The sequence below is a fragment of the Lipotes vexillifer genome, unplaced genomic scaffold (genome assembly GCF_000442215.2).
Source record: "Lipotes vexillifer unplaced genomic scaffold, Lipotes_vexillifer_v1.1 scaffold584, whole genome shotgun sequence".
Lineage (NCBI taxonomy): Eukaryota > Metazoa > Chordata > Mammalia > Artiodactyla > Lipotidae > Lipotes > Lipotes vexillifer.
Genome location: NW_006783036.1, coordinates 2536721 through 2550373, shown reverse-complemented (window position 1 = coordinate 2550373; position 13653 = coordinate 2536721). Strand labels below are relative to the sequence as shown.

The window sequence follows — 13653 nt, the reverse complement described above, 5'->3', positions numbered from 1 at the left end:
GGCATTAGAAAAGTCTTAGTTGAGGCATGCGGGATCTAGTTCCCCAACCAGGGATCAAGCCCACCCGGGCCCCCTACATTGGGAGCGCAGAGTCTTAACCACTGGAACCACCAGGGAAGCCCCTGCCTGTTGATTTCTATGTGGCTCAGTAGACTGTCACCCTGTGAGCCAAGGAACTTTCAATCCTAAACTCCCTCATGTGCACAGCACAATAACTGCTCAAAAATATTTTTTTCAATGAATGGTGAAAGGAATTACCAAATGAATATGCCACAAATCATATTAGCTGCACGGTCACTAATTTTTTTAATTTGAAGTATAGTGATTTACAATATTGTGTTAGTTTCAGGTGTATATAGTGATTCGGTATTTTTGCAGGTTATATTCCATTGGAAGTTATTACAAGATAATGGGTATAGTTACCTGTGCTATACCGGAAATCCTTGCTGCTTAATTTTATACATAGTTGTTTGTTAATCCTATACGCCTAATTTGTCTTTCCCCGCTTCCCTCCCTTTGGTAACTGCTAGTCTGTTTTCTATGCCTGTGAGTCTGTTTCTGTTTTGTATATATGTTCATTTGTATTATTTTTTAGATTCCACATGTGATATCATATAGTATTTCTCTTTGTCTGTCTGACTTACTTCATTAAGCATAATATTCCACATTGTTGCAAATGGCAGTATTTCACTCTTTTTTATGGTTGAGTAATATTCCAGTGTGTGTGTGTGTGTGTGTGTGTGTGTGTGTGTGTGTATGTATACACCACATCTTCTTAACCCAGTTGTCTGTTGATGGGCTCTTAGGTTGCTTCCATATCTTGGCTATTGTCAATAGCGCTGCTGTGAGCATTGAGTTGCATGTATCTTTTCAAATTAGTGTTTTTGTTTTTTCCAGATACATGCACAGGAGTGGGATTGCTGGATCATATGGTAACCCTATTTTTATTTTTTTAAGGAAACTCCATACTGTTTTCCATGGTGGCTGCACTGATTTACATTCCCACAAACAGTGTAGTAGGGTTCCCTTTTCTCTACACCCTCTCCAGCATTTATTTGTAGACTTTTTGATGATAGCCATTTTGACAGGTGTGAGGTGATACCTCATTGTGGTTTTGATTTGCACTAATTTTCTTAGTAATTTTTGAAGTCAGGAAGTGTGGACCCCCAACTTTGTCCTTCTTTTTCAAAATTGTTTGACTCTTCTGGGTCCCTTGTATTTCCATATGAATTTTAGGATAGGCTTGTCAATTTCTGCAAAAATGCCAGCTGGGATTTTGATAGGGATTGTGTTGCGTCTGTAGATCAGTTTGGATAATACTCTGCCATCTTAACAGTACCTACATCTTCCAATATGTGAGCATGGGATGTCTTTTCATTTCTTAGGTCTCCTAATTTTTTTCAACAATGTTTTGTAGTTTTTTTTCAGTATGCAAGTCTTGTATTTTTTTTGTTGTTAAAATTTCTAAGTATTTTATTCTTTTTGCTGCTATTGTAAATAGAACTGTTTTCTTAATTTTATTTTTAGATTGTTCATTGTTAGTGTATAAAAATACAACTGATTTTTGTATATTGATCTTGTATCCTGAAACCTTGATGAACTTGTTCTAATAAGTGTGTGTGTGTGTATGTATTCCTTACAGTTTGTTTTTTGTTTTTGTTTTGGCCACGCCGTGTGGCATGCGGGAACTTAGTTCCCCAACCAGGGATCAAACCTGTGCCCCCTGCATTGAGAGCTCGGAGTCTTAACCACTGGACCGCCAGGGAAGTCCGTTCCTAACATTTTTCTATATACAAGATCATGCCATCTACAAGTAGAGATAATTTTTACTCCTTCCTGTCCGATCTGGGTGCCTTTTATTTATCGGGACTAACTGCCCTAGCTGGAACCTCCAGTATGGTGTTGAATTCAAGCGGTGAAAATGAACATCCTGTCTTGTTTTTAATTGTGCATTTATTTGTATTGCCAAGTACCTTCAGTCTGTTTGAGTTATAAAGATATGTTGAGGAAAAGATGAAATACTTGCAGATGAATTGATACGATGAAATTCAGAAATTGCTTCAGAAAGCTGAGGGGATGGAGGGAGGTTGCATGGGGTGTGGATCGGCCTGACTGGCCACGACCAATAAATATTTTATTGGCTTCATCCATTCAACTTTTTGAAAAGTGGGTAGCTGATTTATCAATTTTTTTCACTTTTTTTTTTAACTTAGAATTAAAAAAATAAAACAGTGCTTTTTGGACCACATTTAAAGCTCTAGAACTTTCATTGGTCTAGTGTTGAGGACTTAACAGTACTTTCGTGAGAAGATGATGTATGTTAGGGACTTTCCTTGTGGTCCAGTGGTTAAGAATCCACCTTCCAATGCAGGGGGTGCAGGTTTGATCCCTGGTCAGGGAACTAAGATCCCACATGCCGCAGGGCTACTGAGCCCGCGCACCGCAACTAAGACCTTACACAGCCCAAAATAAATAAACATTATTTAAAAAAAAAAAAAAAGATGATGTATATTCTGAGCAGAGAGATACACTTGGCAGATAATGTGCTCAGCTCCTCAGAGATGCAACAGCATCGCAGGATCTTTGTTCAGATTTTGATGGTGCTATTAATACACCATGACTCACGAAGAGCCCTGCTTCCTGGAATATTCCTCCTAGGAGGAAAAGTGATGTTCCTTCCTATAGAAGCGTAATCTCTTATCACACTTTCAAAGGTCTGAGCAGATCTTGAAGTCTTAGAAAAAGGAAGGACATCTTCCCAAATTATACAAAATTGTTTAAACAATTTGCCATCCCCACAGGAAGGGGCGAAATATCAGTTGTGTGTACCAGGTATTCATTCAATCCACAAATATATATCAGGTGCACCGGGCTGGCAGTGAACAAACTATATACATGCTTACCTTCGTGGCTGACAGACAGCAAGACGGACTGTAGACTAATTGCAGGACAATTGTGAGAAATGCCACCAAGAAAGGGAGAGGATGCAGGGAGTGTAGCCACAGGTAAACTGAGGCCAGGCAGTGGGAGGATTTAGCCTGGGACAGAGGGGCACGAAGACCATCCCAGGTAAGATTGCTTCATGGGGACAGAGTTTCTGTTTGGGGTATGAAAAAGTTTGGGAAATAGTGTTGATGGTTGCACATTTTGAATATAGTTAATGCCATTGAACCGTACACTTACAATGGTAAATGTTAGATTATGTATATTTTACCGTCCCAGATGGAGGAGCTGTGATGTGGTGTGTGAAGGCCTTGAGAGACCAGGCATCTAGGACACAGCCCAGGACAGGCTCCATCGATCACACGCTTTGAATGGGTCTTTGAATGGAAAAGCTGGTGTGGGAAAGAGCCGAGGTCTGTGGACAACCCACTGGGGATGTGAGGAGTGGAAAACACAGTCCATCCATGGCCTCACCTCTTACCCGTGACCATTTGGAGCTGCAGTTTCCTCATCTATCAAAAGGAATCAGTAATGATACTTAGAAGGTTCCAAACTCAAGTGAGAACCCAGAATGATAACTGTTGAAGCTGGCTGATGGGTATGTAGGGGCTCATAAAACAGTTCCCTCTACTTTGTGTGTGTGTAAACATACATAAAATTTACCATTTTAACCTTTTTTAAGTGTACAGGTCAGTGGAATCAAATACAATTACATTGTTGTGCAACCATGACTACCATCCATCTCCAGAACTTTTTCATCATCTCCAACTGGAACTCTGCCCCCATTAAACACCAACTCCCCCTCCCCCAGCCCCTGGCAACCACTATTCCACTGTGTCTCTATGAATTTGACTGCTCCAGGGACCTAATATTAAGTGGAATCACACAGGGGACTTCCCTGGCAGTCCAATGGTTAAGACTCCGAGCTTCCACTGCAGGGCGCACAGGTTTGATCCCTGGTCAGGGAACTAAGATCCTGCATGCCCCAGAGCCAAAAAAAAAAAAAAAAGTTAATTAATTAAAAGAAGTGGAATCATAAATACAGTATTTGTCCTTCCATGTCTGGCTTATTTCATGTAGCTTACTGTCCTCAAGATTTATCCATGTCATAGCATGTGCCAGAATATCTTTCCTCTTTAAGGCTGAATAATATTTCATTGTGTGTATGCACCACATTTTGTTTATCCATTAATTCACTGATGAGTATGTTTGGATTGTTTCTACCTTTTGGCTAATATGAATGACACTGCTATGAACACTGGTGTACAAATACCTTTTTGAGTCACTGCTTTCTGAGTATATACCCAGAGTGAATTGCTGGATCATATGGTAATTGTTCATTTTTTGAGGGACCACCAAACTCTTTTACATTTTTTCAGTAACAGTTTGAGATATTCATATACTATATAATTCATTCACTTTAAAGTGTACATACAGTTCAGTGACTTTTACTATATTCACAGTATTGCATAGCCATCACAATCAATTTTTCAACACTATGATCACCCTCAAAAGAAACTATACTCATTAAGTGGTCACTCTCCATGGCTCTTCCCCAAAGTCCCTGGCCAACCATGCAGCTACTACGTTCTGTCTCTATGGATTTGCCTATTCTGGACATTTCATGAGTAAGATCATACAATAAATTCGTGGCCTTTTGTGACTGGCTTCTTTCACTTGGCATGGTTTTCAAGGTTCATTCTACAGCAACAATATTCCAAATAATATTCCATTGCACCGTTATACCACATTTATCCATTCATCCATCCATTGATGGACATTTGGTTTGTTTCCACCTTTTGACTTTTATGAATAATGCTGCTATGAAAACGTGTGTACACATATCCTGAGGATACGGAGGGCTGATGACGTCATTTATATAAGGGACTTCAGCATCCTCAGATTTTGATATTCTTGGGGGTCCCGGAACCAAGCCCCTGAGGGACAGATACCCAGGGAGGACTGTTATGTGTTTTTGTGGACATGTTTTCCCATTTCTCCTGGGTAGATACCTAAGAGTGGAATTGCTAGATCATGTGGTAATTCTATGCTTCACTTTTCCAGGAAGTGCCAGGCTGTTTTCCAGAAGGGCACCCCATTTTCCACTCCCATCAGCAGTGTGTTGAGGGTCCAATTTCCCCATGTCCTTGTCAACATCTACTTGTCCCTCTCTCCTTTTTGCATGTTTTGGAAATCTCCAAAATAAAACAATTAGAAACTGTAAGTTAAAGTGTTTGTAAACTGTGAAGTGTTTACACTAATTTGTTAACAAATATTTGAGTGCCTGCCATGTGCCAAACACTAAGTATCTGTGATACATAAGAACAAAACAAACATCTCTATTCTTGGAAGTCAGGACTGGTCTTATTGGCTCTTCCTAAACCTCAATCTTTGGAGGCAAGGTCGTCAGACCCTAGCTCGGGGTCTGCGGGATAGAGAAACCAGTGGGAGCTGGCGTGCTTGAGCCCTGGTACCATCACTAGGATTCTTCCCACCTGTAGGATAAAATGGACTAAGGGGCACCTCATGAAGATGAAACAACTTCAGAGTTGGTGGAGCTGACCTACCAAATCCCCTCAGTATTCCTGGTATTGAGGACGTTTCTCAAGGGGTGGGCATGGGGCTCCCCCATCCTAAAAAAGCAGCCCCATGGCAGACCATAGCAACTGCCTTCCCATTGGCTAAGTTGCTGGACAGTCTCCAATCCAGGCCCGAGGCCAGTGGTTCACTTCAAGGCACACACACAGTTAATCAGTTTCACCCTCCAGCTTTCTCTCCTCAGGCACCCATGTGTTCCCCAAATCTCACACATCCAGGCTCTCAAGCCTGGCTCACTATGCTGGGAAGCCCCCCACTTCTTTGTTGAAGTGGGGTCAACTTTGTATCAGCTGCCACCCCCTTCAAGGAGCATCCCCCTCCCCGGCCCTGCCCACCAGCTGACCCCTCCTAGCTCTGTGCTTCTACCTCAGTTGGGGCTCCTTGGCCTTCACCGTGGCCACCTTCCCCAGTGACGCATCTCTCATCTGTGTGCAGGGCTGGTCCTTCGGTGGCATTCAATCAAAACATGTGACAAACCCGTGCTTGGTAGGAACTACTGAAAGTTCTGAGGCCCGAGAGACAGCAAGGGCACAGTAAGCTAGAGGGGGCTGGCACTTGTGGACCTGAGCCCAAGTAAGTAAGGCAACCTCACAGGACTCACAGAACAGGAGGAAAGGTCCTACCTGACCAGGCACCTGCTAAGCCCACTACCTAGTAAGCGCCGGAACAGGCTTTTAAGGTACCTTGGCCCCAATTTACAAGTAATGAGGTACAGGACATGGCCGGCTCAGTCACTTTTGAACCCCAATAGACTGCTTTCTATACCTTTACATTGCTTTTCTCATTTGCTAATCATGTACACTCATGTACCACACACCGTTAAAACTCACCCATTTTGTGTACTTTAAATCTTAATAAACATATACAGCTGTGCAGCCATCACCTCAAGTTTTGGGGCATGGAATCTTGTCCCTCTGCAGTTACGTCCCTACTAGGACTCCTGGCGCCAGGCATTGACTGTTCTTTGTTGCTAACAAAATTTCAATTTGATCTCATATCTTAGGATTTTGCTATACTTATTCTTGTACCAATTTTGTAGATTCCTTTCCTATTGTGCTCACAGCCACATAATCTGCGAATAAGGAATGTTTTCCCACCTCGCTCCACACCTTTGTTTCTGCTTTTCAGCACTCGCTACTCTCCTAGGCAGGGTGGGACCTAACCCTGGACTTGGCAGCAGCTGGCTCGAGACCCTGGCAGCCTGAGGAGCATCGCCTCCAGGTGGTGTTCATGTGTCCTTCGGCTCAACGCCTCAGCCCCCCACCCCCGGGGCTGGGCATCACGGTCTCCACGGTCCAGTCACTGGCACACGAGTTCTGGGGGTAGTACAGTTCTGAAGGACACCTATCTGCCATAAATGCTTTCCAGTAACTCGGAAAACATGCTCAGTGGGAGATCTTTTTTTAAGTGGGAGACTATTTATAGAGGCTCTCAGTTTGTTTCTCTGAAATGCTCCTTTTGATTTAAGTGGAATCCTCTATATTCCTACTAGACACGGGAAACATGGAAGAAAACTAGCCCTTTACCCTGGCCTTTCAATTCCTAATTCCTGAACAGTGTGGACACCTCAATTCTCTCCTTAGACAAATGGGAGGTAAGAACTTCCGCTGCATTGGATTACAAGGATTAAAGGCGATTACTTTACCAGGCACTTGGTACCCACTGAACACTAGGTGACAGATCTTCCGCAGTATAAAGGCTCTCAAGTCCTCTCCCTGCCCCCTATTAATCACGGTCACTCTTCACGTTGTCTTAGGCTCAGGATCCAAATCCTCTACAGAGCTGCTACCACCAACTTTCCCACAGCTTACGCCTCTCCAACCACTGCTCACAGCTATCAGCACCTTCTCTACAGCCACCTCGGCTGATGCTCAATAAGGAACCAGAGGCCCAGGAGCAGAGGCGGTTTCAGGTGGAATGGCACTCATTAAGTACGCGTGATACAGGACTTCCAGACATTCCTGAGGCCAAGGTAGTTCAGAGACAATATTTAGAGCATCAGATACGTTTCACAAATACCGTCAAAGCACAGTTTGGACATGAAAATCCTACGGGACAATGGCTATTAGGAAATTTAACACATAGTGTCAGATTCACCTGTTCTCATCTGTGTCTTTTAAGGATATATGCTCTGGGAATTCCCTGGTCGTCCAGTAGTTAAGACTCCAAGCTTCCACTGCAGGGGGTGTGGGTTCAATCCCTAGTCAAGGAACTAAGATACCACCTAAGATCCTGCATGCTGCACAGCAAAAAAACCAAAAACAAAAATCCCAAAAAAACACATCACAAGAACGTATGCTCATCCCCCACCTGCCACCTGAGAGTGCACCCTGGGAAAATCGCAGTAGTAAGACTCCGGCAGTCAACACCAATCATCTACTTCCTTGGCTCCTCGTAGGCAAGATGTACACACCTAACATTTTACATTCTGGGACCATCCCGTCATCTATACTCCCCACTCCCCAAATAAGACATTTTCACATAAGTTCTTTTTAATTTATCTGTATTTGTTACAACTTTTAAAGCAAAATGTGACTTGAGCACTACGTCTCCATTCACAAAACTTGCTCCGAGTCACTTTTCAGACAGCTTTACAACATGCCTAGATAGGCTTATAATTCTGCTACTCTCAACACTACTTTTCTGTGGAAAACAAGCCCTATATATGGACAATGACTCCCATCAAGATGGTTCAGTTGAACATACTAATTTCTAGGGGTCTGGCACATGCAATCAATACAGGCGATGGAAGGTTTAAAAAGTAAATCCCAGAAGATGAAAGTTGCTTTAAGTAGTATTTTCTTTTAAACATCAAGGTATATACTTCAGAACACTTCAGCGACAAAAGATCTGGTCTACTAAGAATCCGCTTGAGAGCTAAACACTTCGGACCATGAAGTTAACGTAGGTTACATACACCTTACAACAAACGCTACTTCCGCCTGTTAGAATAAGCCAACATGAAACTAGAAAAAAACTAGCTCTGCTTTAGCGCCTAAAGAATCACAGTATCACACTTAGTAGAAAGAAATCTTATCTTCCCCTTAAGTAGTTGTCATGCCATACAGCTTTTTAAATGTTAACAAAAATAAAGAAACCCTTGAAAACATATTATCAGAAGAAATGAAGACAAGAGTGTTGAACACGCGGCCACGTAATCCTCAGGCAGAGCTCAGTCTACTTCTTCCATGCGGGACGTGTCATCGTCTCCTTCGAGGGGCGGCATCTCCTCAGTTACAGCAGCACTGCTGTCATCAGCAGTGGGGTCATCTTCATCAATACCTTTTTGGAAATAAACACCATGGATTAGATTTCCTAAAGCCACCTAACTATCCCAACACTGCCAGTTCATACCCACTTTCCAAGGCCGTGCAATTAATTTACAGGGTGTATGACCCTGTTTCATTCTTTATCCTGTACAATCAAAAGGCCTATTTTACACCCGTTTAACTCACGTGACTTAGGGTTTCCCAAACTGAATGGGACAGCCCAACTTTGTTCAAATTGCTGAAAGTTATGTTACCCTTTTCAACAGTCGCGTGTTTAAGCTTTTGCCTCAATAGTACTGACACGGGGTATTTGCACAAGGCTTACCAAGACCAAGTTTGATCATCCTATAGATCCTGTTAGCATGTGTCTGGGGATCCTCCAGACTGAAGCCAGAAGACAGGAGAGCCGTTTCGTACAGCAGGATGACCAGATCCTTCACAGACTTGTCATTCTTGTCAGCCTCTGCCTTTTGCCTCAAGGTCTCAATGATGGAATGGTCAGGGTTTATCTCCAGGTGCTTCTTCGCTGCCATGTAACCCATTGTTGAGTTGTCTCTCAGCGCCTGAGCCTTCATGATCCTTTCCATGTTTGCTGTCCAGCCATATGTGCTTGTGACAATGCAGCACGGGGATGTCACCAATCGGTTAGACACGACCACCTACAATCAAAACACAGTGATAACTAGGCCTAAGAAGATTTCATATTCTAACTTGTAAATACTTGTTATCAGCTTTATTACGAACATTTAAGGAACTTCAGTATTGACGAATCAAAAATACTACTTGCAAACTCAGATACCTGACCCTTTCTTCCTGTGAGTTCTCTTACACTTGAAGTCTTTAAGGATCTTGAGATCTATATCCATCACTAAATGGAAATGCTAAAGTTTTCTATTAGTAAGTTAAGAAAACTTCAGTTTGAAAGACACCTGACACTCCTTTTAAATGTAGGTGAGAAGACTATTCACACACCTTTTCAACTTTCTTCTCCAAGATGTCCTTCATGATTTTGCAGAGGTTTTCAAACTTTGTCTTTTTTTCTTCCTGTTTCTTTTTCTCTTCTTCGTCCTCTGGAAGTTCCAGGCCCTCTTTGGTGACTGACACTAAGGTCTTCCCCTCAAACTCCTTCAGCTGTTGCACACAATACTCATCAATAGGCTCGATCATGTAGATCACTTCCAAGCCATGCTTCCGAAGACGTTCCACAAAGGCAGAGTTAGCTACCTGGTCCTTAGTCTCACCTGATATATGAAAAAGTTTCAGATCCTTAACAGGAAGCAGTTTCATTTCCTTTTCTTTTTTCCTATGTAGTTTGATCTAACCACAGACAAGGGCTAGCTCACACTATGTTGCCTATAGTAGCCCCTACTAATTTACACGTACCACCACATGGGTAGAAAACACACCCAACTGCTCCTATGGAATCACAAGCACAAAGATATGACTAACATTTACTGCCCATTACCTGTGATGTAATAGATGTGTTTCTGGTTTTCCTTCATTCTTGTGCAGTAGTCCTTGAGGGAAACCATCTCATCACCAGAAGCAGAAGTGTAGTACCTCAACAGCTCTGAGAGTTTCTTTCGATTTTGAGAATCTTCATGTATTCCAAGCTGAAAAATAGGTGAGCTAATTAGAAAGACTTTCTCTGCATTAAAAAATCATTTAAAACGAGAAGCCAGGGCTTCCCTGGTGGCGCAGTGCTTGAGAGTCCGCCTGCCGATGCAGGAGACGCGGGTTCGTGCCCCGTTTCGGGAAGATCCCACATGCCGCGGAGCGGCTGGGCCCGTGAGCCATGGCCACTGAGCCTGCGCGTCCGGAGCCTGTGCTCCGCAAATGGGAGAGGCCACGACAGTGAGAGGCCCGCATAACGAAAAAAAAAAAAAAAAAAAACGAGAAGCCAGTTTGACTACCAGTCCTAATGGTCAAGTGTGCTTACAACTAACCTTAATGTTTTTAGAGAACTGCTCATAAAACTTCTTGTAGTTCTCTTTATCTTCTGCCAGTTCAGTGAAGAGTTCTAAGCATTTTTTGACCAAATTCTTCCTAATAACTTTCAGAATTTTGCTTTGTTGCAACATCTCACGAGAAATGTTTAAAGGGAGATCCTCTGAGTCCACCACGCCTCTGATGAAGTCTGAAAAAAACAGACCAAATGCGCTCAAGGTCACTCCAAGGTCACAAAATCGACCAAAACGTAAACCCAAAAACCCACAGACGAACGATTTTTCCCCCTTTAAAAATCGGGAGTTGATAGGCTGAACTCTGACCCGTGACGGCGACCGCTCTTTACACCCAACCGCACTTACTCAGATACTCAGGGATCAGCTCCTCGCAGTTGTCCATGATGAAAACTCTGCGAACATACAACTTAATGTTGTTCTTTTTCTTTCTGTTTTCGAACAGGTCAAAGGGAGCACGTCTTGGGACAAAAAGAAGGGCTCTGAATTCCAACTGTCCTTCAACTGAAAAATGCTGTAATAAAACACAGCCAAGATCAAGACAGTGCAATCAACTTTCACCAACAGGTACCTCTTAAACCCCAGAGCCAAACACTTGCAGTTACGTAACTTCAAGACTTCGGGAGAAGGCTGGGGCAGTGGGCAAGAGAAAGCTGACGGAAACCACCCTCAAATTTAACAGTGTGAGGCAGACCGCCTGCAGAGACACTGGCTTTGAAGCTCTCAGCACTCACCTTCACTGCCAAGTGATCTTCCCAGTCATTGGTCAAGCTCTTGTAGAACTCTCCGTACTCTTCATTGCTAATGTCGTCAGGGTTTCTGGTCCAAATCGGCTTTGTTTTGTTCAGTTCCTCTTGGTCAATGTATTTCTCCTTGATCTTCCTCCTCTTCTTGTCGCCGCCCTTCTTTTCTTCTTCCTCGTCGTCGGAGCCGACGTCCTCTATCTCAGGCTTGTCCTCAGACTCCTTTTCTTCTTTTTCCTTTTCTTCTTCTTTGTCTTCCTTTTCTTCTGCCTCATCATCACTGACTTCTTTATCACGTTCCTTCTCCACCTTCAAAAGACGTAAGTAAATCACGTCATCTCTCCATCCCAGAGCTAAAAAAAATAAGCTAAACAGCACTGAGGCACTTACACCCAAAACCAACTGAAAGCAGTAAGTGCCCAGAAAGCTACTCATCAGTTTCTGATGTATCTCGGTAGCCCTGGGTGCCTGGACAGAGTAAGACAGAGCTCCCCCCACCAGCCCAGTAAATACTGCAAATCCAGAACTCTTCTTTTGTCAAGGACTCTACGAACTGAAGATTTCAATTCAGTCGCTTTGGTTACCTACGGGAAAAATGTACAGAAACTCACAAAGAGAGTGATGGGGTAGCCAATAAACTGCGAGTGCTTCTTCACAATCTCTTTTATTCTCCGCTCCTCTAAGTACTCGGTCTGGTCTTCTTTAAGGTGCAGAATAACTTTTGTTCCACGACCCATAGGTTCTCCTAAAAAGGAGAAACGAGCTCAATTTCAATCTCAATTGCCTAATCAAGGTTAACGAACATATAGCATCAGTTTAGCTCTCCTAGCAGTCATTTCAACGTCTATGAAATAGGGGTTTACCCTTACTGCTAACGGAAAGACTCCCAGAGCAGTTAACGGCCAAGATAAACAACCGCAAGAACAGGCTATCCCACTTAAGGAAAACACAGGTTGGTTGGTTTGTTTGTTTTTTTAGACACAAACTTCACAGCACCTTCAGGGGTCCACTGCCTACAGCACCCCACCCTCCACAAATGACTGACCCAGTAAGGTGTCTACCGGATGCCCACCTGTATCAGTCCTCACTGTGAAAGATCCTCCTGCGGAAGACTCCCAGGCATACTGCTCATCATCGTTATGTTTGGTGATAACGGTCACTTTCTCGGCCACCAAATAGGCCGAATAAAACCCGACACCAAACTGGCCAATCATAGAAATATCTGCACCAGCCTGCAAAGCCTCCATGAACGCCTTGGTCCCAGACTTGGCAATGGTACCAAGATTGTTGATCAAATCGGCCTTGGTCATTCCAATCCCGGTGTCCACAATAGTAAGCGTCCGATCTTGCTTGTTCGGAATGAGGTTAATATGCAGCTCTTTCCCAGAATCTAGTTTACTGGGATCTGTCAAGCTCTCATACCTGATCTTGTCCAGAGCCTATTAAAAAAACACAGAAGATTACGCACAAAGACCCTAAACGGTGAATTTTATACCGAAACTAAATCCAAATTCTACATTGAAAGACTTACATCGGACGAATTTGAAATAAGCTCCCTCAAAAAGATCTCTTTATTCGAGTAGAATGTGTTGATGATCAGCGACATCAACTGGGCAATTTCCGCCTGGAAGGCGAACGTCTCCACCTCCTCCTCCTCCATCGGCTGGTCTTGGGTCTGGGTTTCCTCGGGCATCTGGAGAGGACAAGAAGCCAGTGAGGCCGCCGGACGGGGTCCCGCCACGTCCCGCGCCCGCTTCGGAGGCTGGGGCGCGCACGAGGCGCCGGCTGACAAAGGGATGACCTCATTCCGGGGCCCCAGAGCCGCCGCAGCCCACGCCGGCCGTACGGACGCCGCTCCCGCGCGACTCCGCCATGACACCCCCACCCAGCGCCGGCCGGGAACGGGGCCCGGGGACTCCTCCCAAGGCGCAGAACCCAGGCCCCCGCGGCCCCGGCCCCCGCGGCCCCCGCCCCCTCAGAGCCCCAAGGCCCGCCCGCTCCCGCAGGGGGGAGGGGAGGAAAGGCCGCAGCAGGCCCGAGGCCTGTGAGACGCCCCGGCCGCGCCGGCACCGCCTGCCAAGGGGCCCCGGCGGAGGGGGGTGCACCCGCCGCCGTCTCCCGCCCGGCCCCGGATCCCCG

At 44.5% G+C, this 13653-nt stretch overlaps 1 protein-coding gene across 1 annotated transcript in view; it reads right to left on the bottom strand.

The window, feature by feature from the left end:
• Positions 1-8031: 8031 nt before the first annotated feature.
• HSP90AA1 (heat shock protein 90 alpha family class A member 1) overlaps positions 8032-13653 on the bottom strand; it is a 5879-nt gene continuing 257 nt past the window's right edge. Inside the window, exons 2-11 of the mRNA XM_007455626.1 lie at positions 13046-13207; positions 12587-12953; positions 12126-12259; positions 11506-11823; positions 11120-11285; positions 10757-10947; positions 10276-10423; positions 9783-10051; positions 9136-9469; positions 8032-8823 (exon numbers count right to left, since the gene is read on the bottom strand). Coding sequence (XP_007455688.1) covers positions 8714-8823; positions 9136-9469; positions 9783-10051; positions 10276-10423; positions 10757-10947; positions 11120-11285; positions 11506-11823; positions 12126-12259; positions 12587-12953; positions 13046-13207 — 2199 coding nt within the window. The 3' untranslated portion in view covers positions 8032-8713. The remainder of the gene's footprint in view (positions 8824-9135; positions 9470-9782; positions 10052-10275; positions 10424-10756; positions 10948-11119; positions 11286-11505; positions 11824-12125; positions 12260-12586; positions 12954-13045; positions 13208-13653) is intronic.